We start from the raw sequence: 25710 nt of genomic DNA, 5'->3' as shown, positions 1-25710 counted from the left end.
TCAAGTAAGGATGTTTACCGTCCCTCCCGGAGCCGCACAGTGGGTCACGTGTGGGCCGGCCGACCAATAGCAGCGCTTGCTCGGCGCTCCGGTGCGCGTCACCGGCAAACCAGGATGGCTCTTTTTTCACTCCCTGGGCTTTTTCGACGAGAGCCACAAGCTTCCATGTCGGACGGCGTGCTATGACAACGTCACTGCTGCTCCGTCCTCCTCGCTGCTGGCTCGACCCTTCGGGGATGTTCCTCTACGACAGTGGCGGTTCCGATGAAGTGAGCAAGAACATGGAGGGCGGTTTCGCGGGCGGCAACTTCGCGGCAAGCCAGTGCAGGAATCTGATGGCGCACCCGGCCTCGCTGGCGCCCAGCGCGGCGGCGTACCCGTCCGCCGCCGACGTCCCCGCCAGCAGCGTGCAGGGCGAGCCGGTCAAGCAGTGCAGCCCCTGCTCGGCCTCGCAGAATTCCTCCAGCGCCTCCCTGCCTTACGGCTACTTCGGAGGCGGCGGTGGCTACTATCCGTGCAGGATGGCGGCGCACCACGGCGGGATCAAGCCGTGCGGGGCGCAGCCCCCCTCCGCCTACATGCAGGACGCGTCGGCTGCCCCCGGGCCCGGGGACGACTTCGCCTCCCGGGCCAAGGAATTTGCCTTCTACCCCACCTACCCGTCAGGCCCCTACCAACCTGTACCCAGCTACCTGGACGTCCCTGTGGTGCCCGCTCTCGGGGCGCCTTCGGAGGCCAGGCACGAGCCCGCCTTGCTGCCCGTGGAGAGCTACCAGCCGTGGAGCCTGGCCCCCAACGGCTGGAACGGCCAGCTCTACTGCGGCAAAGAGCAGCCTCAGTCCGGGCACGTGCAGTGGAAGTCTTCGCTGCCAGGTGAGAACAACGAGGAAGAAATTCTGCAAAATATTGCCCCTGACTTGAAATGGATTTGATGCCGTTAGCTTTTACAAATAACCCAATAGGGGTTCATTTGAGTCATATTACTGGGTCAAGAGGGGCAACTACCACTTGGGTTACGTTGACCTAAATAGTTCAATAGCGAATTTTTGTTGGGTCAAATTGATCCAAGGCATATTTTTTTCCCATTTTGGACCCAAAAAACGAACTGTATTTTATATACATATATATACACACTTAGAGAACAAACAAGTTGGGAAAAACACAACAAAATTAATTTAGATTTTTTTAAAAACTGTTACTTAGTTACTGACACAAATAACTTTTTGTGGGGTCAAATTGATCCAAGGCATATTTTTTTCCCATTTTGGACCCAAAAAACGAACTGTATTATATATATATGTATATATATATATATATTTATATATACACTTAAAGAACAAACAGGTTGGGAAACATACAACACCATTAATTTAGTTTTTTTTTTTTTTTTTTTAACTGTTACTTGGTTATTGACACAAATATTTTTTCCCATTTTGGACCCCAAAAAACGAACCGTATATATATGTGTGTATATGATAAGAATGTTTATATATATATATATATATATATATATATATATATATATATATTATATATGTACACAAAGAGAAACAATATGGGTAAAATATTTTTTTTAAAAAATAACTGGCACTTGGTTATTGACACAAATAATCAAATCGTGGGTTTCAAAAGTTTGTAATGCAATAAAACAACTCAACTATTCCTGGCTGTACATTATATGTATATGTATATTTGTGTGTATGTTTATGTGTATGTATATGTATATACACACACACATATATATACACACACGGTCTAAAAACCGTAAAATAACTAGTCTTGAAAAGCAAGCTACCACTCGACTATTAGTTGTATAAATGAAAATTTTCGCGTCACATGCACAGTTTGGGGGAACAAATTACTCCATAAATGTAGTCTTTTTTTTTTTTTTGACCCAATACAAATAACCCAACGGTGTTTACCTTTTTATAATAAATTTCTATACTTCAAAATAGTTGGTATAGCACCCAAAACCTCCCAAAAATGTTTTTCGACTATTTGGTCAAATTAACCCACTCAGTCCCGTATAATCCCTAACTATCCAATTTTTAAATTAACTATCATACGTAAAATGTATATTGAAGTTTTAAAATGTAAACATGTTTTATTCAGAAAGAATGTCCTTGTAATGGATGATTACTTCCAGCTCCATTTCGTCACTGATTGGGTCCTAACTGAAATTTCATTCCTATGTTTTACATTTGAATCATATACAAAATAGTGTGTATGTCCTAGATCCACTTGTTGACGCAATTTGTGCCCCCCGCTTGCAGACACAGTGTCCTTGCACTCAGGAGGCGACTCGAGCTCGTACAGGCGTGGGAGGAAGAAACGCGTCCCGTACACTAAAGTGCAACTGAAAGAACTGGAACGGGAATACGCTGCTAACAAATTTATCACCAAGGACAAACGCAGGAGGATTTCTGCCCAGACCAACCTGTCCGAACGGCAGGTGACGATTTGGTTTCAGAACAGACGCGTCAAGGAGAAGAAGGTGGTCAACAAATTGAAACCTGTCAGCTAGTTCCACCAACACACACTCACACACACTGGAGAGTGGATTGGAACTGCATTCATTTGTTGGTTGGTGATTTCCTTGGAGCTTTTTGGGACAAAAACAGCCACTTTGTTACCCAAGAAGGAGAAATATCATTGAACTTCCATCTATTTGGTGCTTCCACCTTTTTATCTGCAACTTTTAACGAGAGTGATAAAAATACAAAGATCCGCAGGAAACGACGCCATTTCGGATTTGGACCTTGGGAATGTTAAATATTAATCTCCTCGATCATTTTTTTTTTTTTTTTTTCCATTTTACATGTTTAGCTTGTAGTGCTTGCTGTTCATAACCATCTCCATGGTGCAATTCTGCAATGCTCAGATAATCTTCTGGGATATATTATGTGTTGATGTTGTGCATATAGCTTTTATAATGTGTGACTTATATATAAAGTCAATTCGAGCATGATGTCAAGTTATGTGTGTCCGTGCCAATAAAGTGTGTAAAGTTTGGTTGAAATGCATCTAAAATTGTTGAGATCAGACTCTTGAATATGTCGACGTAACGTTTTTCTTTGGGATTTTGGATCTTGTGGTCAACTTGAACGTGAACGTGTCATGTGGAATTGCATCATATTGGAATGCTTTTACGAGGATTGAAAATCTTTAAAACATGTGAAAATGTGTGACGTACATTTAGATTGTGAGGAAGATTTTGAACGGAAATGTAGTTTAACACTGCCATCTAGCGACCATTTTTGTGACTAACACAATCATGTAAATCAACGGTCCTAACCTTGCATTACTTAAAGTATCCCATTGTTTCTCTTCATAATGCTGTGTATTATCTATTATGATAGAAAAATGTAGTGAGAATAGAGGTATGTGCAGTGAAATTTAGAAATGATCTAATTCGCATGCTTATTTACGGTACAAAATAATTGAAAATACCCCATGGTTTTTGTTTTTTCCTCTCAATTGTGTCTTTGCTTCTCACAGACTCGATATTGATCATCCAAATGGAATTTTCTGTATATTTTCAGTCAATATCAAACTGTGTACATTTTTTTGCGTAATTTAAAAATACACTCATAGTAAATCGATTATTGTCCTGTTTTTTTAATTTTATTTATTTGTTTTTTTTAAAATGCAATATATTGACTTAAAATCATTGTCAGATACCTTTTAAAAGAATATCGATGGCTCTATTACAAAAATCTCTTTATGTTGACACATTGTGTGTATATATTTTATATCCCAAATGCATCTCGTGACCTTTGTGGATATTTTGAGTGACTAAACGCAGTGCGTTGCTTTGGGAGGGTTCAATTCTGAGTCTGCTTGCCTGCCAGTCAAATGGCATTGTGACACACTCACCTACATTAGTGATGCAAGCTTAATTCACGATTCGAGTATAATTAATTTTCACACTTGCCATTGAGATTATCTCAATGAGATATATAGTGAGCTCTTAATAATTCCTCACCTGCCTGTGCCGTCAATGGCAGACAATGAGTTAAAAAAAAAAAAAATGCTGAAACAACGTCCGCGTCACCGCAGCTCTGCCGTGGTGACGTCTCTCCTCATGGTGCTCCCCGCATGCGCAGTGCACAGCTACTGCGGAAGTTCCTCGGGGGGAGTAGCCCATTTGTGGCGGGCTTTGATTGGCTGCGTTAGGATGACAACAAACCCAAGCCACGCCTCTTTTGGTTGTAATGTCACTTGAGCTCTCGTCGCTCCCACAGGCAGGGAGTCGTCACGTGGGACTTTTATGAATGGACCGCCCATAGTTTTTGAAAAGAGTGTACAAAACCAATGGACTAGTGCTGCCACCGTGAGGCCAAAATTTATATTGCAGAGATTGCTTTGACCTTGTCTTCACTTGAACGCAAATACTACTTCACTCTACTTGGGACCACTTTTAAAATCGAACATTTTTAGATTTTCCTGTGAATTAAAATCAAAAGAATGGTGTTTATCAGACTAAGTGACGTCATCTCCGCTCGCCAAATGAGTCTGCCAGACGTGCCTCTTGCTCTTTACTTTGACCTTCGCTGTCTGCCATGGAAGCAAGGCCCACACACACAAACGGCAACTTCTAGTTCAGGTCGTCAAATGAATGTTGGACCCTAATCTCGACCAGTCAAATTCGGTTCAGACATGACATCATGCCATATCATCCACATTCTTAAATTTAATTCACTTGTGAAAGAACTGAAATGAGTAGCTAATACTTTTCAAAAATAATCAGCCGTTTCCTTTTAAATACGTATTTGCATGTCATGTATCCTAATTTTCAACTAATTGGTTGCAATGGACTGTGATTGACGTTAAGGTACAACAAAAAAAAAAAAAAAGCCCTTTTTTGTAATTTATTTAAATATGTATATGGCGGAAAACACAGACAAGACTGAAAAAGCTGTTTCTGCTCTTGCACCCCTCTTTAAAATAAACTGCTGTATTTTAAGCCAAAAGAACTGTTGTTTGATAGAACAATATCGCTTTATGCTGCCATAGCAGTTTCATGGCGCATTAAGCCCCCGAACTATTTTTAATTTGTCCTTTTTACCCTGAAAACCCCCGTTTACAGACGTTGCGCAACCGCTTTTGTTTCAACCCAGCCATAAAACTAAGGTAATCATAATTATTATTCAAAATGTCCGTAGTTTTTAGCTTAGAATCAGTAACTGATGTCTCATATTTCGCAAAAAAAAAAAAAAAAAAAATCACATATTTTAAACATTTAAACAAATTATGTCACAATGAAAAAAATGGCGTCTGTAAAAAAGTCACGGATATCTACCTCATAACTATCGCTTAATTGTATTTTTTTTTTTTTTGTTACTGTCGCATTTTCTACGATACGTTAGATGATAAATAATGGATCCAAACAAAGAAAATCGGTGGAAAAAAACGTTTAAATGGGTAAATATATGAAAAAAAAATCTCGACCACTCCGTGATGTCTGCGATTTCTGCATCGCGACCCTTGTTATATTACCATGTTTCACCCATAAAATCCTAAAAGAAAATCCAGCTGTGTCTTGACACTCAGTGATACATGCTACATGGAGTTTTTGGATCGAAAGATTAGTACGCGTAATATCTCGTTAAAGTCGTAGCGTCTGTAATTCTGCTCTTGCGTGCTTTCACCTGCAGATAAGGTTTTGCTGTTTAAAAAAAACATTTAAAAAAAAAAAGCCCTCCTGTTCAAAATTGTTCTTTCACCAGAAAATTGAGATTTTAAGCTTTCCAATGATGTATCACACATGCATATCGGACAGTTTTGAAAGTTGGCCAAATTGGGGGTCTTAGAGCGGAACTTCAAGTCACCTGAGTGTTTTCCACCATTTGGCTGAAAACAAGGCTGAAAAAGCAGTTTCTGCTCTTGCAGCCCTCTTTAAAATAAACTGCTGTATATTAAGCCAAAAAAACTTTTGTGTTTGATAGAACAATATGTCTATATGCTGCCATAGCAGTTTCATGGCGCATTCAGCCCCCGAACTATTTTTAATTTGTCCGTTTTACCCTGGAGACACCCGTTTAGTGACACCAAATAACTGCTTTTGTTTCAACCCAACCATAAAAAGGTAATTATGTTATTTGAAATGCTTATCATGTTTAGCTTAATCAATAATTGATGACTATATTTAGTTTAAAAAAAAAACTAAAAAATGATTCACTCGCATATTTTAAATTCACTCGCATATTTTAAAATTTTAAATTACACCTCATAGAAAAAAAAGTGTCTGTAAATAGGTCACGCATATCTACCTCATAACTATCGCTTAATTGTATGTTTTTTTGTGACTGTCGCATTTTCCCCAATATGTTAGATGATAATCGATCCAAACAAAGAAAATTTGAAAAAAAAAAAAAAAGTTTCAAAGGGTAAATACGTGAAAAAGAAAGTCTTGACACTCCTTGATGCCTACGATTTCGACATTGCGACCCTTGTTATATTACCGTGTTTCACCCATAAAATCCCCAAAAAGTCCGGCTGTGGCCATTCACAGCTGTTTTGACACTCCGTGAGACATGCTATACGGGTTTTTTTGGATCGAAACGAGGTAAGTACGCGATATCTTGTTAAAATCATGGTGTATTTAATTATGCTCACCTCCAGTTATGTTTTTTTTTTTTTTTTTTTTTTTTTTTTTTTTTAAATCCCTTCCTGTTCCAAATTTCTCTTCCCCCATAAAATTGAGAGTTTAAGCATTCTAATGCTGTATGACACATGCATATATAGGACAATTTTGAAATTTGGCCAAATTGGGGGTCTGAGAGCAGAAAGTCACCTGAGTTTTCCGCCAGATGACATTTTAACTCATTAGGTGTACGTTACGTACGTTAGGTGTTAACGTTGATAGAAGTCCAATCCATTTTGACAGCATGAAAAAATGGCTTTTTCATTTGATTGAAATATGTGTGTTAAATATGTTAAAGGTGAATGTGCAAAATTTATTAAAAATGGATTTAATGAGACATTAAGTGCAACTTTAATTTTTCATCTATTGTGAAAAATGCTCAGTGACTGAAATGTTCATGCAATATTCATGAAAATATTTTTCTTAAATGTTTTACAAAACATGTTAGACTTTAATCATGAAAAAATACCCCTCTTTTAAACATTGAAACTCCTGCTTCTGCTTTTAACCTGATGTGAATTGCCGTCCCCTAAATGTGAAATATCTGCAGTGTTTTGATAGTTGAAATGCGTTTTACTGCCCACATGTAAAGCAGTGTGTGAAGAACTTGAGTTTATTGTGAGCCTCAAATCTTCTTTCTTCCTCCCGTCTAGCTCCATTGTTGGCCCCCAATGCAACCCACACGCAAGCCGCCATTGTGGTCCCGTTGACCGTGGAGTTGCCCGCTTTCCTCGGAAGGATTTTGATGGAGCTCCCGGCGCTTTGGCGTCACCTGTGGAGGAGAAATAAGCCGCCAGACGCGTCGAAGATCAGGTTTTTGCGTTATTTTTTTGTCTTCCCTTCTCATAGGTCGTCTTTTCCGCGCTTAAAGTCTGTAAATGTTTTTGACCCTGTTCCACCCAAATGGTTTTTACACTCCCCGTGCAACTGCAGTCTGCTGTCAGTGCAGTCTGCAAGCAAGCGCGGATGATTCAAGTTCAAAAACAGTATTTTGCACTCAAACTCGAAGGAATTGGAATAAGCAATGGCGTTCTAGAAATGACAAGTAGAGATTATTTCTTCTGTTAAGTTTTTTCCCCCTGGATTTGCAGGTGTGATAGCTTTTTTTTCTTTCTCGCCATAAAATGGAAACAAAACGAGGCAGCACTAAAAGCGGGCCTTTTAGTTCCACTGAAGGAATGGAACTACAGGAGGTTTTCTTTCTGCGAGGCTTGAATGCGTCAATTGAGGCTGCTTTACAGCCCACATGCAGGCCTACCTGACGGGCGACTGTACCCGCACAATCAATGGTGCACTTTAAGCCTAACGGGGCTTTATGTGCATGTTTGGTTTGGGGAATTAAAATAAATAACATTGAGATTTTCTACAGTTCGAGAGAGACGCTTGAAATAGCGCTTGTTAAACAGCGAGAAGGGGAAGTGTGTGTATTTGGGTGAGAGTGTATGTGTACACGTGTCAGCATTTTTTCTCGAGGCGATTGTTGACTTTCTTTGATAAAATGTGAAGAATAGTATGCTTAAAGTTGTTAAATGTAGTTTTGGTTTTAATTGTGGACTTTAATTGCCTTTCAGAACGTCAGATTAGTGTTAAACGTTTGTAGGTTCACGATTTCCCCCCATGCAAAGTTATGAAATATTGGCTAAGAAAGTTGTAAAGTAGCTTTTTTATTTTAATATATTGAGCTTTGTTTTCCAATTTCAGAATTGCAAATCGTGATAAGCTCTAAATGACGTATTTCGTTTCTTCATAAATATTATTTTTTTAACTTTGAAAATGGATCTTTTTCTCAACTTCACATCTAAACGTGTTTGTATTTCATATGGATGAGTATTTAAGTTTCTTTCACTTTGCCATTCTCACTTTAATTTCCTAGATTACAAGATTTCATTTTTGGTCGCTAAATATTAGGATTCATGTAGTGAATAATATGACTTTGTTTTTTATGCACTGCAAGTTTAAATGCGTGGAACATCTTCAGTTGGATTCCTCATATTCAAAATTGCAACATGTGCTTTTTCAGATTAGGCATTGCCCCTTTAAATGTTTATTTCACAAAATTGAAATTTTTATAAGTTATACTGTATATCAGGCATTTTTCACATTCAAAATGACTAATTGGGGATGGGCATTCCCATTTCAAAAAATATCAGGACCATCTCCAATCAATGGCATCTAAAGTTGTTTATCAAATATTTTTCCACATTCAAATAGTCTTTTATATCATCAAATTTCAATACCCTCTCCACAAGGCAGTCTAGTGAATTTGCGCGCGGGCAGTCTGCCATGAAATGCCATCTCGTGACCCAAAGCGTGCTTAAAGGCAAGAGCAATTTAATGGAGCCTCATCCGGGGCCCTTTGCTCTTTGGGCCTCTTTTTTCCCTCCCCCGAACTTGAAGTCGACCGTCCACACAAAGCTTTGGCTTTGAGAGCTCTCCCGTGCAGTGGCACGCTGCACGTTGCTTGCCAAAAAAAGAAAAATAACAACTAAAAAGCCATTTAACAAGACCCGTTGTGTGAATTGAGCAGAAGCCAAGCGGTGCAAGTGCATCTTACCGCTTTTGTTGTGTGAGGTGGCTGGTCGCTATCACGCTCGGCCAGTTTTGTGGTGTCTGCTTCATGGCTGCTTGCGGGCGGGGGGGGGAAGAAGCTCAGCAGAATAGTCGAACAGCTATAAAAACCCAGGTCTGTGCATCCTGTGCTCAATTAGAACTTAAAAGCCTCTGCACACCTCGTACAATTAGTCTGGACTGACCGAGAGGCGGAGCGACTTTGTCCTAAAAGTTGCCCAAAACATTTGTTTTATTTGTTTCTCCCCACGCAACTTCTAAAAATATAAGCCACATGGTTCTTGATGTTGAAAACCCACGCGACATTTTCCAGCTAGGGTTTCACATGTGCTATCAAAGAGTCCAAATGCTGCCATGGCGGTCTTAATCCGAGCTCAAGGCTCTCATTCGGGGTATATTAGAGTCAGGTTGCAAAACAAGCTGTATGCGTGCATGGTGGCCTCGCAGAAATCGAGCTCGGTTTGGAAATTCAGCAGCTTTAATTATAGAAATATTGAGTATTTCTATGGTGCATTCTTGTTGTTGTCATGTCCAAAAACAAGTTGTATTTGATGAAATATGTCGAGAAAAGGATGAAGACGTCCGCACGTAAAAGTGGAGAGGAAAGAGCGTGCTGCGAGAAATGGAGCGGTTTATCTCTCCGTGTTGGAATCGACTGAAAACACACTTCACGTATCATTGAAAAGAGGATATTTGCGTTTAAAGGAAATGACGACTTCCACCACTTTTGTAGTTTTGTCAAATGTTTTCCAAACAAAGTAATAATGCTTTATTTTCGACATTTTGGGGGTAATATTGTCCTTTCACCTTGCCGGAGACGGTTGCAACATTACTTTGAACATGACCCTGATAACCAAATGCCAGCCAAATGCTGGCAAGTTGTAAAATGCAGCAAATGCTGTTGCTGAGACAAGCCTAAAAGCAGAGTTTTTTTATTCTTTGTCGTCTCTTGGTGCAAAATGAATACAAATAGAATACATTGAAAGAATGTAAACCACCCTGGAGGGATATATTTTTTACTTTTTTTTTTTTTCATGTTTGTGCAAATTATTGAAGAGAAATGCTCGAGATGGCAAACAAAGTCATGTCGTTTTTTTCCCCCCTCGTTCGTGTGATTTGTTGCAATTTCAAAGAATTCATTCCGAGTCGAATGCGGCGATAAACTATCAATGTCAAGCTTAGCGGGTGCGCGCGCGCGCCGTGTGCGCGCCCGCACACACCGACGACCTGTCAATTTCTGGCTGGCGGTCGGTCACGTGACTCCCGCCTCCGTGGAGTGGATGGCGATGGCTCTCCACGTCAGCTTTCCGAATTTCTGCCTGGCGGAGAAAGAGGCGAGAAGCAACCCATGTCCGTGGAATCCGAGGCGTAGAAAGACGGCGGCGTGGAGGGAGGGGGCGGACGGCCGGCCGGCGACGGTATACCATGATGGATTTTGACGACAGGGTCCCTGTCGGATCGAACATGTATTTACCCAGCTGCACCTACTACGAGTTCTCCGCGCTGCCTTCCTTTTTGTCGCAGAGTCCGTCCACGCGACCCTACTCGTACTCGTCCAACCTCCCGCAGGTCCAGCCGGTCAGGGAAGTGACGTTCCGGGAGTACGCAGCCATCGACGCGTCCAGTAAATGGAGCCACCGCGGTAATCTGGCGCAGTGCTACCCGGGCGCCGACGACATGGTGCACCCAGCGCAAGCGGACATTTTCGGCAAGAGTAGCCCGGCTGCAGCTGCCGCTTATCACCATCATCACCACCACCACCACCATCACGCCGCCGCAGCAGCAGCGGCTGCCGGTTCCTCTAATTTTTACGGCAACGTGGGGCGGAACGGCGTCCTCCCGCAAGCTTTCGACCAGTTCTACGAAACCGCATACGGCCCCTCGTCGGAGAGCTCATCGGCCAACTTCCCCGCGGACAAGCCGTCCAGCAAGCCGCCCGCTTCGGCTCCGGATGACTCCGTCTCGGGGTCCTCCGAAGCTAAGGAGCCCCGCGAGGAGGACAACAGCAGCCCCGAGCTGTCTTCCGGCAACAATGAGGACAAATCCGCCAGCAGTAAGTTTTGCAACTTTGGCATCTTGTTAAAAATTTTATATGCTCTTTTATAAGCGTATAATGTTTATAGAGGGTCTGCGGACCCCCTCCCCTTCTCTTGCAGCAACCAAACTTTGGTATAAACTGCACCATCACGTGCTTGCTTTTGAAATTGACCGTGAAAAGACATTTTTCACCAAAATAACTCGCAGCACCATTCTTCAACCATCTGAACTATAGGACGGTGCCTTTTGTTTAGTCAGGTTCTAACAGTTTTAATGTAAAATGCTCTCATCATAGGGTAAGCTTTAAAAATATTGCAGCCATGCACTAGTGTACGACTGGAGTATATTTAGCCTTCCCTGCTGGAAAAGGTCAAAGCCAAGCAGCACCGACTGTTTTCAGTCAAGTGGGGAATGTTATTAGTGATATATGCGGGGAGAACATCATAAAAAATATGAACTTTTATGTTTCATCTCAAGCAGTACCATTTGAGGGATGTTAAGTGCTTTTTTGTGTTTTATTTTGTAGATGGAGCCAGAACCCGCAAGAAGAGGTGCCCCTATTCCAAATATCAAATCCGAGAACTGGAGCGCGAGTTCTTTTTCAGCGTGTACATTAACAAGGAGAAGCGTCTGCAGTTGTCTCGGATGCTCAACCTGACCGACCGCCAAGTCAAGATCTGGTTTCAGAACCGCCGCATGAAGGAGAAGAAGCTCAACAGAGACAGATTGCAATATTATACCGCCAACCCACTGCTTTAGTCAAGCGGGCGGCGATTTATTTGGACCGACACCGACGACGTGACTCTCTCAGGCTGCGGTTGTAATTGTCTCGCCGCCGACATAACAGTGGTTCTTTTCAAGTTCGGGGGTGGAAAGATTCCCCACCGAGTTGGGACTCTGACTGAATCCGTGTATTTTGTTATCAAAAAAATGTAATTAGATTTTTTTTTTGTATGAAATCACAAGTCATGTTTAATAAGCGAATCAATACAAGCATTGGTGTGACCAAATGACGTCAGAACGAATGAGAATGTAACGTGATGTTTTTTGTTTTTGTTTTTGGGGTGTGTGTATTTATTTTGTAGGCACTCGTTTACTATATTTTCATGTCACGGCTAATTGTATTTATATCTACTTTTTAATACCCCATAATGTCATTAGATTATTATTTTTTTCTTCTTAAAGCGACTTTGTAGTCAAATACTGCAGGTCTAACCACCAGAGACATAAGCTCGTCCATCCACGGGAGTTGCACTGACTTAATACACGCCCAAAAATGCAGGTATAGTAGAAACATGGAGCCGTGTTCTGATTCGACTCAACTCCGTTTGTTCTGTTTTTATTTTCACGATTGACGCATTTTGTGAATATAATGTCGAACAAAAGTTGAATTTCGTGGATGTGTCAGGGCGAAAAGCTGGTCAGGGTCGTCCAATCTCTCGCTTGTTTTGCCCCAAACACAATTGTGTATTATACTATATTTGCAAATAAAAACCATTGAAAATAATATGGAGGGTTGTGTTATTTGTATGCGTTTTTACATGATGGGTTAAAGTGGAAATATTCAAATTAGGTGTTTTGCAAAAGAGTAGAAAAATTAGGATTGCGAGATTTTTTGGAAATGTTGCTAAGGAAATTTGGTGATTTTTTTTTTTTTTTTTTTTTAAACAAACTGTGAAATATTGACATTTTTTGCGGGGTAATGTACTAAACTGGGGTAATTTCTTTGGGTATATTTAGTAAAAAAATGTCATGTCACTCGTGTTTGACACACATTTAAAAAATTTTTACCCTCAACTTCAGAACCATTGCGCTGCAAAATTCAAAACAAGACATCATGAGAACACTTGAAAATGTTTTCGATATGCAAATCACTCATTACAGCTAAAAATCCATTTGTATGTCAACTTGTATGTCTTTGTTTTTTACACTGCTTATAGTTTATAACTCTTGAACAATTTTATTACGTTAAAAAGGCACCACTTACTATTTGGGCTACTTTACTTTGGTAAACAATCCACTTTTCTGCCCCAAGCAACCAGTGGTACTATAGGATTGTCCCTTTTAAAGATTTTTTTTTTTTTTTTTTTTTTTTTACTCAGGTGTTTTTTCAATTTGGCCGTTTTTATATGCCAATGGCAGTTGATTTAAGTAAATGATAATAAAATATAAAAATACCCAAATTGCGTTTCAAATAATCTAGCTCCCTCTTGTCTTAATTTGACAATACCAAGTGTATCATTCGATATTTTGGGTCAAATTAAAAACAAATGACTGTTTTAAGGTGCTCCTTTTCATTAATGCACGTAAAAAATGTTGTGTTTAAAAACTACCAAATAAGGCAACAACTACTTCGATTATTTTGACGCAAATACTTAATGATTTGTTCATATCACGCCAGTTGTTAATGATGAACCACAACCATTTTGCGAATCGAGTGAATCAAATTTTGTAGGTCAAATGAGACCAATGATGTTCCCTTTTGAACGCAAATTGAATCAAAACTGTTCAAACATCAAGTCCAGCGAAAGATTGATGACAATTTCACTTTAAAAACGGTTGCTTCATTTCGACCCTTTTGAGGCACAAATTGACCAAAGCTTAAGTTGGTCAATGTTAACTGAGATATTTGACTCAAATTAACATCAATTTGGTTATTTTTAACCCAATGGTTGTACATTTACATTGGAATAGTTTCACATTCAATATGTTAATGTCGATGGGTCAAATTATCCACTATTTTTGGTCAAATTAACCCTTGTTGTGTTACTTTGAACTCCGCTTCTTTGAGCAATGAACCCAAACAAAAAGCAAAGTCCCCTTTCCCTCTTCAAATTTGACCAACTTGGTCTCGTCTTATTGCCTCTATAACCTTTTATTTTTGTCAAACATGCACTCTTCCTCAGTGCTACGCTTCTTTTTTTCTGGTGTGTTTTCACACCGTCTTTTGCAAAGGCTGTCTGTCCCCGCCAGCTCTCGTCTTTGGTCAGCCTCGCCATATTTGCTGTTGTTATCGGCGCGTTTATGGCAGGCAGCCGCAGCGCATTGGCGTTCATATATGACAGTCAAAAGGCTCATAAACGCCGGCGGCGGCGGCGAGAGAGAGAGACAGAGAGAGGCTGAAGTTTATGGTTGTCCTCTGTGCAGTCCGGCCGTCCAGCCGGCCGGCCTTGCCGTCCCTTACTGCATGCGCGTTGGAATTCTGTCCCTAATTACGGGACATCCTCCCCGTTGCCCAGGCAACGCGCTCATAAAAGCTGTCTGAGGGTCTGGAGCATTTGTACAATTGGAGTGCACTGCAATAAAGCGTCTGAGACCCAAGGTTATTAACTGTTGCCAAGGAGGCGACAGGAAGAGGAAGGAGAGGGGATTACACTTCTTGCTGCTTGGCTGGACTTCACTTTTTCCACGAAGGTCCCGAGTGTGGGTTCGGGGAGACCATTGAGGACTGGGTTCGGTTTTACCACCGGGCGGCGCTATTGGAGCCAATGTCACGGCCGTGGGGATGCAGGTAAAAGCAACAGCACCTCTGTTTCTGTGTGGTGACATGATTGGACTTATTTGTGGTTCCGGTAAAGCCACCCGAGGCCACACGCGGTGTCGCTTTAAGCCCCAAACATTGCAAACTAGTCACCTTCTTAAATCACAGCCACGCGTTTATCTTCATTTCCTCTCTGGAGACAGAAACGCTTGACGTCCTTCCAGAACACTTAGGCGAACGTGCCAGGCGAACGCAACGTCTTATTAGTCAAAGGCGATCGCTGCTTGAGATTGGACTGATTGCTGCGTCTCGCTGAAAAACAAACGCTTCCGTTGTATGTAATAAAACGCCGCCTTATTGTTGATCGCTGCACTCTGGACGAACATGATCCGACCCCGATTGCCTCTCCGGGCCTGATCAAAGCCAGTGGTCAAGCAAAATGCTTGGGCAGCTGTGAAAATGAAGATTTAATAGCTGTAATTAATAACTGCGGCGGAAAGATATCGATAGCCATCTCCTCTGCTGCGGGCCTAAATGGGCAAATAGGGCCCACGTAATTGATGGATTTAGTTCCATGCACATTGACTCAAATGTCCCTAAAGGCTGGCCGGGAAACGGGAGAGGTCAAAAATAGTCTTAACTCTTTCATGCATGATTTTTTAAAAGTGTTTTATTTAATTTTCAATAGCCGTGTGGTGACCAGTTTCTGAAATGGTTCAGATAACCTCTTATTTTCATGCTAAAGTGAAATTAACAAGCATTTTGAAGATAAATATTTACACAGTTCCTGCCACTGACAGCGATAGACGTTCAGTCCCTGGGCTGATAGTGATTATTCTATGCCAACCCTCCCAGTCGAAAGGAATTGGATGTCTATCGTCAATAGCAGGCAACGATTTCAAAGATTTTAAAAAAGCTTTACATTTTTTCATCCCCTCAAATTGGTGCAAAATATTACGCAAATTTTAAAAACAAGCCCTATAATTTTTACCATTTGCTTGCAGGTAGACTGTTTTGTATATAGAAGATTCATAATGACGGGGATAAACGTCCAATCCATTTTGAATAGGAGGGCTGATATAATGATTATTTGCTGCCAGCCCTCCCAGTCCAAAGGAATTGGATGTCTATCGGCAATAGCAGCCAACAATTTAAAAATAAGATTTGAAAAATGATTTTCATTTTTTCCTCCCTCAAGTTGGTGGAAAATATTGCGTTTTTTATTTTTTATTTTATTTTTTTAAACAAGCCCTATAGTTGATTTTTACTATTTGCTTGCAGGTATAAGCTGTTCTGTATATAAAAGATTCACAATGACGGGGATAAACGTCCAATCCATTTCAAACTGGGGGACTGACAGCAAGCCTCTCCCCGTCTAAATGGATTGAACGTCCACCGTCGTCAAAGGCAACAATTGAGTTGGACTTATTAAAAATAGATTTTATAAAAAATGTTTTCCATATTTGTTCATTCCCCTCAAATTTGTGCAAAAAAATGCGCAAAGACGTGAGACAGCGTACACGCATTAAAGCGGCAAACACCATTTTGTCATTTGCTTGCAGGTATATTCACACCAATTTAATCTGTAAAATGGTTTCACAAAATCTTTTACGATCCCCAAATCATCAAATTATGTATTTGGGAATAAAGTGCTATAAAAAAAGACAACGAATCATGAAGTTAACATTTATTACAATATTTGAACAGTGAAATTATCAAACAGTTTCTGCCTTGTCTAAATGGTCCCTATTAACCGTTTTATTACTGTGACAAAATATTTTTGCCAATATGCTTTGATTTTACAGCTTTTCCAATAAATCTGAGCTTTATAAATGTAGAGGTTGTGTCAGGCCGCAACGTGAATGTTGGATATTTCGAGAATCTCCTCGGGCCATTTTAGCGTAAACAAAATGTCTTTTTTTTCCCCCACTCTGTTTGGAGCGGAAGCTCTCCTGCTGTCTGTGCTGGTGGAAGATCCTTTTAAAAAGTGCTTTTTATTTTCTCGCCATGGGCACATTTTTAGCAACGTTTTATGACTCCCAGTAGTCCCGTGTGGCTTTGTTTTTCAGTTCGAGTCGTGCATGTTTCAACTTGATTTTTTTTTTTTTTTTAAACATTCTGTAATGTTGATTTATATATGTAAATTCATATTTCGAAATATTATAATGTATATTAAGAGCGCCTAACGGTGTCGCATTATTATAAAGCAAGATGAAGGCATATAGATGGCTGCTCTCGTCTTCCTCAGCTTGATCTACGTAGGCTCCCAGTGGGCGGGACTTGCGCTCTTCCCGTGCTTCCTATTGGTCGCCCCTCGCTCACGCTCCAACGAGGGCGCTCCTAATCATAGGCAGCATGTTATGCACGAGAAATGTCAGACAGAGGGGGCTACCTTCTCCCTTCGCCAAAATACTCTTCAATAATGTCATGTTCGGACGGTCCATCAGGAAATGCCTTCTTGGTGGATTCTCTGATAGGTGGCGGCAGGGCTGACAACTGCGGAGGAGGTCATTACACGGGGAGCGCGGCCGTCGAAGTGCCTTACGGACTCCACAACTATGGATACTTCGCGCCCAAGCGGGCCGACGTGGGCCCCCAGAACCTTCTCGGGGGGCCGGGCGCGTACCTGTCAGGCATGGAGATGTGGATGGACGCGCAGAGGTCGTGCCGTGTGGAGCAAGAGCGCTCCGGGGCTCCTCAGGTGGCGCCCTGCTCCTTCCCGAACATTAAGGAGGAGAGCGCTTACTGTCTCTATGAGCAATCCAAGTGCTCCAAAGGTTCCGGTGCGGCTGAGGACCTGACGTATTCGAGGGGAGCCCCCGGCTCAGTCAACGATGGTGGAGGAGGAGGAGGCACGGTTCCCATGCCCTGCTATTTCCGCTTGTCTCCGACCCAAGCGCACCCTCATAAACTTTACAACGCCGACGGCTCAGCGCCGAACCCGCCCTACTCGCATTCTGGTGCCCCTGCACGCTTCCACTCGCCGCCGCAGGAAGACGGCAGGGCCATAGATGAGCCCGGGCCCATGGCCAACCCTGACCGGCGGTCCCAGGTGGCGCCCGCCGGCGAAGATCCGCGTGAGTCGGGCACGGATGTGGAAGCCTCCTCGGCGGAAGAGGACACCGACGAGCAAGACAAGGACGGTAAAGGTAAGCAGCGTTCATGTGAAGGGGGGTCAGGCGGGGGGAGGGTGGGGTAGTCTTGCACAATGTGTTTGCGTGCAGCACCTGTTAAGCTCGATACTTACAGCCTGAAGATACTTTGCAGTCTTAACATTCACATGAAGTATTAACGTATATACATGAATGGACTAACATGACTAAGGGTTTATAATCAGCAATGCGTTTATTTAATTGAAAGCATGCATGCATGCAGCCAAGAATACCTTTCCATACAGCTCTATTGCGTCAGGTTTTAAATGATAGCTTTATTAACAGAATGTCAAAATCACAACAACAACAACAACAACAGCACAAGCAAGAGATTTAAAAAAAAAAAAAAAGGACAAGTGGTCTACAGTAAACAACACATCGGTCTCTTATAGCGACCCACTTTTAAAAGGCACATATGAGGAATAATGAGTTTTTTTGTTTCTGCATATGACGTTTTGAAATGTTATAGGATAACTTGAATGTTAAAATACATTGACATTTGTGACACACACACTCACGAACAAAAACTGTACATGTAAATGATATGCATATACTCATTGGCGCTCACACACAACTAAAACAACGGATTAAAATACACTTCTGAAAAAAATTAAACATGGCATTCAAGTCAACAGTCACTTAGTTATACAGATGCAAATAGAAAACACTGCCACCACAAACGTACCCACAACCACAATGAATACAACTAATTCAGCATGCACGTTGACACACATAAAGTAAAAAACGTTGACACAATAATGAAATTGCACTCACAAACGTAGTCTCACAGACGAACCGGGTTCAACAAAAATATAAAATAGATAAAAATTCACATCTTGACAAATAAAACAATAAAAAACACCATAAAGCAATAGTGCAAAGGTGTACACATGAGTAATAAAACTACACACACAAAACAAGGATACAAATGCACTGTCACAAAATGCATAATTACATGAATACAGACACACATCCACGCACCCACAAATGCAAAACATCAAATGCTTAGTCCCAATCAGTGCTGTAAAATCTGAATACACTCGTGCTAGTTCACCCCCCCCCCCCACACACACACACCAAAAAATCATGTGCATACAAGCATACTCTCCCTATTTGAACTCTTCATAGCTGTTTAAAAAAAAAAAAAAAATCCCGCCTTCAAATAAGAAATTAACTAGTACCCCAGTTGGATTAATTTAAACCCTAAAATTGGGTTTTTCAACTATTTGGGTCAAAATAACCAAAATGGTGTCCTTTTTTTTTGTCCCTCAATAACTCAACCTCCGTCATAACACCCACACATACACACAAATGGTACCAATTTATTCATTTTTTTTTGTTAATGGTTGTGGTTGGTGCCCCAACCGTATGTGTGCACACACACTGTATACACATATGTGTATCTATATATAAGCTAATAAAAATTAAATACGTTATTTTTTTCTGAACAAAACAAAAGGGTGTTTTTAAAATGAAAAAAAAAAAACGTTTCTCATGCACAAAACTTTTTATCCGAAATACTGTGGGCCAAAAACCAAGATACAGATAGACATGTATCCTGGGTTACCTGCATTGTCTGACACCAAGGTGGCTAATATGCTCCTTAGGTTACACGTAGCCTCTGATTCATGTGATCTAATACGACTGCATGTGGTGTGTATATATATATATATATATATATATATATATATATATATATATATAGTGAAAACCCGATTTATATAAAAATGGCCCAATGTTGGGTATATACTTAATCAAAACAATTGATATAGTCTGTATGTGTAGTTGTTTTTTAAACCCCACATGCACACTTAGAACCTAAATTGGATTTCTTTTTCCCAACCCAACACACACAAATGAAAAATCTGTCATGTGACAAAAATCCCAAATTCACACGCGCTCACATTTAGTTCCTTTAATTTAACTTCCCAAAATAACCCAACCACATTCACAATTGCCTATAATGCAATGCATCTTCAAACGCGTGTGTGTTTCCTCTCTATTCAGGCGATGGCAAAAATGAAAACGCGGCCAACTGGCTGACGGCGAAAAGCGGCCGGAAGAAGCGTTGCCCGTACACCAAACACCAAACTTTGGAGCTGGAGAAGGAGTTCCTGTTCAACATGTACCTGACTCGAGAGCGCCGCCTGGAGATCAGTAAAAGCGTGCACCTGACTGACAGACAGGTCAAGATTTGGTTCCAGAACCGCAGGATGAAATTGAAGAAAATGACGCGGGAAAACAGGATCCGGGAGCTCACCTCCAACTACGGATTTTCGTGATAAACGAGGTGAAAAAAACACATTAAAAAGGAAATCATAATCAAATGACTGCCCCCACCATTACCACAACTACCACGACCACCCACCCATTTCACATCGCTTGATTTCCAAACACACACACACACACTGTGACTCAAAATGTATTATTGGCTTTAGTGGAGTAAATTCCATACCGATACACCCCCTTTTTACACAAATACATGCAAAAAAATACCTCAATGTGCATGCATGGAATCATTTTGGAATCACCACGTATAAATTATAATAACCCAGCTTAGTTGTTTAGTCAGCAGGCCTCTTGTTATGTGTACCAATTGCGCAACAATCTTTGATGGCGTTTCCACGCCGAAAAACGACTGAATTGTATATGATTTTTTGTGCGTTTGTGTGCGTGCGTGTGTGTACATACCGATATTGTGTTTTTGTGTCATGCTGAATAAATTATCGCTCTGTCGCATTACGGAGTAGCTGCTTGTATTTTTGCTCCCTGTGTGTTGTATCTTCCCAACTCCGACAGTATCTTTGATTTGTATCGAGAGAGGCAATCCCGTTTGCTAATTAGCATCGGAAATAATGAAGAAATGAGGCTCGAAGGCGTCTAGCTGCATGCAGGCGGCTATTGTGGAGTTTTATGACTGGCTGCTATATGAGCTTTCTCGCTCTCCTGCTTCAGTCGTGGGAGAGGCTTTCAAACGGAGAGGAGGCCATGCTCTCTGCGTCTTCTTATCCTAACATGTGGATCGAACCTTTTGCAAATTGGGATTAACAGGAATCAAAGCAGGCCGGGACTATTCGTGCAGGGTGAGTGCGGGAAATTCACTCTATCGTGCGTGTGTATGTGTTGAAACTGCATTGGTGTGAATACTTGGCTTGGATTGATTTTTTTTTTCACTTGAGGCCTGATGGACTGTCGAGTGGTTTAGGTAGTTTCATGTTGTTGGGGTGCATTTTTAACTCTGCAACATGAAACTGTCTTAATTGCCCCAGTTATGAACGTCGACGCCGAATGAAGAAACGAGGAATAACTAAAAAAAAAAAATCCCAGTTGCAACAACCTCGACTATGTCAGTTTTTACACAAAAAATAGCTTTTAGTGTTGACGCAGCCACGCCATGCATGCAGACACAAGGCCTCGGTTACGACCACTGCAGTGGAGGGGAAGGGGAAGGTGAATGGGCCAACAGCGACCTCCGCGGGCAGTGACACCGGATGCTTCCGCTGCGCAATCTAGAGACAAAAGGAGGGGAAGGGCTTTATGGCGAGCTTTAGATCCGCCAGACAGGCTGTTATCTAGCCAGGCAAACGAGCTCAATAGCCCCTGTGGTAAAGTTGGGGAGGGGGACACACCCTGATTCAGCTTTACAATCGTAATAGTGGCGTGGTTTCCTCATTTCATGCGCTTTTCGGGAACCCCTTCCTGTTGGTAGCCCCCCTTTTTGCTCGTTTGATGTCTGTTTGCTAAACAATGCACCTATAAGGTGACAGGAGTATGTACACTTGTTCAAGGCAGGCACAGACGGCGATAGACGTCCAATCATTTGAACATGGAAGGGCTGGCAGCATGATGGGCAACAGCATTCCTCGTTCAAATGGATCCGTTCAAATTTAATATAGAGTATTTTGTCATAGTCATGTTAAATTAGTTTTAAAAATGCAAAAATGTTTTTTTTCGACTGGAAGCAATGAGATATTTTTTCAATTTCATTGAAGGTTAGATATTATCCAATTCTGGTTCAAACAGATTGGATGTTTCATTCCCAGTGACAGAAATAGACGTCCAATCATTTCAACTGGGAGGTGCAAGCAGCATGGTCGGCAACAGCACTCCTATAGTTCAAATGGATTGGACGTCAATCGCCGTCAATGGAAATAAAACGATTTGAATCAGAACTGGATGACGTGAATATAACCTTCAATCGCCTAGAAAAAAAATCTCATTGCCTCCAGTAAACAAAAAGTATTTTTGCATTTTTAAAACTAATTTAACACCAAATGTTCTCTATAACAAAATAATCAATAGTGAATTTAAATATTTCCTACAATTGTGTAATAATAACGAATTTAATAGGTATTTTTGTATATTTGAGGTGTAATGTAAGGTTATACTGTTTGTTAATGGCGGAAAAACATAGGCCCATGTGCATAAAGGCGTTAAATAGCGTCGAAAACGATAAACACGTCGAACAGTAGGTTTGCGAAAGCTATGTTACGTGCGTATATTTGTGAAAATGTTTTACCCATTTCAATCTACCAGTCAGAATAGTAAGCAAAATGCAATAATTTCAAAAATTTGTATTATTGATTATCCCTCTAGGGTTATCAATAAAATTACACGTGGTTTTGATGTTAAAATGTCTGGTGAAATAATTGGGATAAAAATGTGTGCATGCACGTTAATTTGCAACATTTGTTAATTTTCTTACAGCATATTCGAGTATCTGTAAACAAAGTTTTGTTTTTAAATTTACCCTACAATTTGAAAATGAGAATCGGGTTATGTTGTAAAAAAAAAAAAAAAACCGAACTTTTAATTATACAATTCATCGTATAAAAGCAAATATAATGTATAAATATTTGAGTACACAAATTTTGTGCTGTTTGGATTGATTAAAAATTCACGTATGTGCTATTGAAATGTAAATATTGTTCAACGTGCCATATTTAAAGTTAACCCTTTATTGCCAAACGTATCACATTTGATACACCTAAAATTTCATGATTTTGAAACTAATTCAGAATTTTGACAATTGTTTTTGGAAAAAAAACATATGGATGCAAGTCAACACATGCATCTGCAGGTTCCATGAGAAAACCAAACAGCATTTAGCAAGGGTTATAAATATCAGAACGCTTATTACACATCTTCATTTTGACTTTTCTTATTACAAATTTGAAAAAAAAAAAGGTTTCATTAGGACCTTATTTCTCAAATTTTGGGATTCTCTGATAATTGCTTCATGTTGCAGGTATTTAAGGGTTAATTGCGGCACAAACACACGGACGTCAATGTGTATTTTTTTTGAACTCTTGTCGAGAATTGTAAATTGTGGACACGTTGTTAAAATCGAGCTCCAATCAACGTTAAAGTTAACGGGCATGTTTTATTTCCATCCCACATCACAGACGCACATTATCCAAATTGTGGGGTGCAAATAACCACTTTAGTTCAACTCTGAAATTGTTAAATTAACTCTTTTTATCATTTAATCTGAAATTGAAAGAGTAATTGAATTAGTTTACGTTGAGTAGGAATAGCATTCAAAAGTCGTTCAGCAAATGTCTGTTTTGAAACAAATTGTTGCACTTTAAGTTCTTTTTTTGTTTTGCTTAGCAGCAATGGTGGCTGCATACGTGGCCTATAAAATAGCTCATAAAACGAGGTAAGAAAATCCTGTGTCGTTTGCAGCAACGCTTGAACATGAAGCAGCGACAAATGCATTTTTTTTCCCTCTGACGTCACCGTTTCATTCATATTTGCTTTTAATCTGAACATCTAGCAGATTTGATTCATATATTCTTATTTCGCAAAGTATGCTTGTTATTGGGGACCGGGTGCGTATTTAATGAGCAGAGGGGATTGATTTATACTTTATTGTTCGAGCTGTATGATCACGTGTGTCTGCTTGTCCAATGGCACGGCGACGTGGCTCCCACATTACAACCCACTGTAGTTGTGTGAGGGGCCAAGTTGCTACTTGATTTCTGCACATTGTTATTTTGTGAGGCTCGACTGCTTGTGTATGTGTGTGTGCGTGCTTGTTGTTGTTGTTATTGTTGTCGTCGCTGCTGCTGTTGTTGTGTGGCCGGCTGGCGGACTGCGTGCATGCGAACGTGTAGTTGGCCGCCATGTCGACATCCGGAGCGGTGACTAGTTACTACGTCGATTCCCTCATTCTCCCCGAGAGCGAGGAGCTCTCCATGCCGAGATACCCCCCCGGTCCCGGGTACCCGCACGGTCGCCAGCACCCCACTTCCATCAGCGAGCACGGCGAGCTCGGAACTTGCACCTTCCCGTCCAAAGCGCCCGTCTTCGGCCCATCGTGGAGCCACGTCCCGGCGCAGTTCCCGGGCGCCGTCTCGTCGGTTTACCACCACCCGTACGGGCACCCGCAGGGGTCGGTCGGAGCCGAGTCGGATCCCCGCTACCAGTCGTGGCTCCTGGAGCCCGTGTCGGGATTACAAGCGTCCCACCATTACGGAATCAAACCCGAGGCCGGTGGTTCTCACGCGGCGTTGCTGCTCTCCGACTACGGCTCTGTACCTTCGGCCGGGGAGAAGGAGGCGCTGGCCGGCCGAGGAGCTGACCTGAACGGGGAGGCTGAAGACAAGCCTGGCCTGGATCCGAGTAAGTCAAGTCTTCTTTTTCGGGGGGTTCTTGACTGTCATGTGAGGCGCGCGTCACAACACATGCCATTCTTAACATGCCATTTCCTTGTATGCACGCCCGACCCCTGTTTATAACTCTTCCATTCACCTTAGCCTTTAGGACCCGCGCGTAAACACGCAAACATTTCCTTACATTTTTCCGGTCCTTCCATCCATAAAGAGTGTTGACCCCCCTCGCCTGCGCTCTTTCAGATAACCCCGTGTCCAACTGGCTCCACGCAAGCGCCACGAGAAAAAAGCGCTGTCCCTATACCAAACACCAGATCCTGGAACTGGAGAAAGAATTCCTGTTTAACACCTACCTGACCAGGGACCGCAGGTACGAGGTGGCGAGGCTCTTGAACCTCACCGAAAGACAAGTTAAAATCTGGTTCCAGAACCGCCGGATGAAGATGAAGAAGTTTAACAAAGATGGCGCGTCTAAAGATGAGTGAGTGATGAGGCATAAGCACATTGAGGCCAATGGCGAAATTTTCCACGGGAGAAACTCCTCTAGGTTCCGAATATAGCAGAACCTATTGAGTTAATTGTATAGAAAAGCATGTTAGGATCTCGTTTGAAGCGACTACCTTTTTATTTTTTTTTTTAATATTGCACAATTTTAACAGTGCCCTTTTTATGTTAGTTGTACTTTTTCCAATTGTGTTTTTTTTATGATTATGAATTAGTACCTCGTTAAAGTGAATTGTTTGGCATATTCTCTGTGCTCGTTTGTGTTTGGATGTTTCCAACTATTGTTGTCTATTTCAGTCACCTGAGCTAGTTTGTAAAATGTGTTGAATTTTGTTGTTTCAATTATTGCTAGAAATATGAGTTTAGTATGACAATTATAGTTGAAAAAAATAAAAAATAAAAAAAACAATATAGGTGCTACATCTCAAACCTCCTGAAAGTATTAGAATAGTTCTGTTACACGACTGACTACCTATATGTGTTATCAACTACCTACAATAACCTATTTTTCCTCTCATGGCAAATTATTGTCGAATTTATGAATTGATTAGTACAGATTTTAATCATTGTTTAGTGAGGGGGAATTAAATAACGCACTGTAGGTGAAAATTGATTACCTCTCGGTCCGCCGGCCGTCTCAATCTCGGTTCTCAAATGTAATTTGTACTTTATTTATTAAAATAAAACAAATTATATCTGCACAAA

The 25710-nt window shown here is 41.2% G+C and overlaps 4 protein-coding genes across 4 annotated transcripts; all 4 read left to right on the top strand.

Moving 5' to 3' along the window:
* Window positions 1–182: 182 nt before the first annotated feature.
* On the top strand, window positions 183–3541 carry hoxa13a (homeobox A13a). The gene is made up of 2 exons (XM_057827411.1): window positions 183–873; window positions 2274–3541. Exons 1-2 carry the CDS (start codon window positions 183–185, stop codon window positions 2522–2524), a joined length of 942 nt encoding a protein of 313 aa, XP_057683394.1. The 3' UTR covers window positions 2525–3541.
* Window positions 3542–10508: 6967 nt separating this feature from the next.
* LOC130910279 (homeobox protein Hox-A11a-like) lies at window positions 10509–12730 on the top strand. Its single transcript, XM_057827416.1, has 2 exons — window positions 10509–11267; window positions 11778–12730. The coding sequence occupies exons 1-2, from the start codon at window positions 10640–10642 to the stop codon at window positions 12008–12010; spliced, it is 861 nt and encodes a 286-aa protein (XP_057683399.1). The 5' UTR covers window positions 10509–10639; the 3' UTR covers window positions 12011–12730.
* A 4409-nt stretch (window positions 12731–17139) lies between these two features.
* On the top strand, window positions 17140–20579 carry LOC130910272 (homeobox protein Hox-A10-like). The gene is made up of 2 exons (XM_057827409.1): window positions 17140–17881; window positions 19892–20579. Exons 1-2 carry the CDS (start codon window positions 17155–17157, stop codon window positions 20164–20166), a joined length of 1002 nt encoding a protein of 333 aa, XP_057683392.1. The 5' UTR covers window positions 17140–17154; the 3' UTR covers window positions 20167–20579.
* Window positions 20580–23047: 2468 nt separating this feature from the next.
* Window positions 23048–25710, top strand: hoxa9a (homeobox A9a). Its single transcript, XM_057827415.1, has 2 exons — window positions 23048–24511; window positions 24745–25710. Exons 1-2 carry the CDS (start codon window positions 24013–24015, stop codon window positions 24984–24986), a joined length of 741 nt encoding a protein of 246 aa, XP_057683398.1. The 5' UTR covers window positions 23048–24012; the 3' UTR covers window positions 24987–25710.

The sequence above is a fragment of the Corythoichthys intestinalis genome, chromosome 22 (assembly GCF_030265065.1).
Source record: "Corythoichthys intestinalis isolate RoL2023-P3 chromosome 22, ASM3026506v1, whole genome shotgun sequence".
Lineage (NCBI taxonomy): Eukaryota > Metazoa > Chordata > Actinopteri > Syngnathiformes > Syngnathidae > Corythoichthys > Corythoichthys intestinalis.
Note: the sequence above shows the minus strand (reverse complement) of the source record. Positions and strands in the feature narration are given on the sequence as shown.

What these genes read in the sequence shown, in the direction of transcription:
- hoxa13a (XM_057827411.1), top strand. Translation starts at nt 183, where the DNA reads ATGACAACGTCACTGCTGCTCCGTCCTCCTCGCTGCTGGCTCGACCCT. An exon ending in GTGGAAGTCTTCGCTGCCAG is followed by an intron (nt 874 to 2,273) that starts GTGAGAACAACG and finishes CCCCGCTTGCAG; the next exon opens with ACACAGTGTCCTTGCACTCA.
- LOC130910272 (XM_057827409.1), top strand. Translation starts at nt 17,155, where the DNA reads ATGTCATGTTCGGACGGTCCATCAGGAAATGCCTTCTTGGTGGATTCT. An exon ending in GCAAGACAAGGACGGTAAAG is followed by an intron (nt 17,882 to 19,891) that starts GTAAGCAGCGTT and finishes CTCTCTATTCAG; the next exon opens with GCGATGGCAAAAATGAAAAC.
- hoxa9a (XM_057827415.1), top strand. Translation starts at nt 24,013, where the DNA reads ATGTCGACATCCGGAGCGGTGACTAGTTACTACGTCGATTCCCTCATT. An exon ending in CAAGCCTGGCCTGGATCCGA is followed by an intron (nt 24,512 to 24,744) that starts GTAAGTCAAGTC and finishes GCGCTCTTTCAG; the next exon opens with ATAACCCCGTGTCCAACTGG.
- LOC130910279 (XM_057827416.1), top strand. Translation starts at nt 10,640, where the DNA reads ATGATGGATTTTGACGACAGGGTCCCTGTCGGATCGAACATGTATTTA. An exon ending in TGAGGACAAATCCGCCAGCA is followed by an intron (nt 11,268 to 11,777) that starts GTAAGTTTTGCA and finishes TTTATTTTGTAG; the next exon opens with ATGGAGCCAGAACCCGCAAG.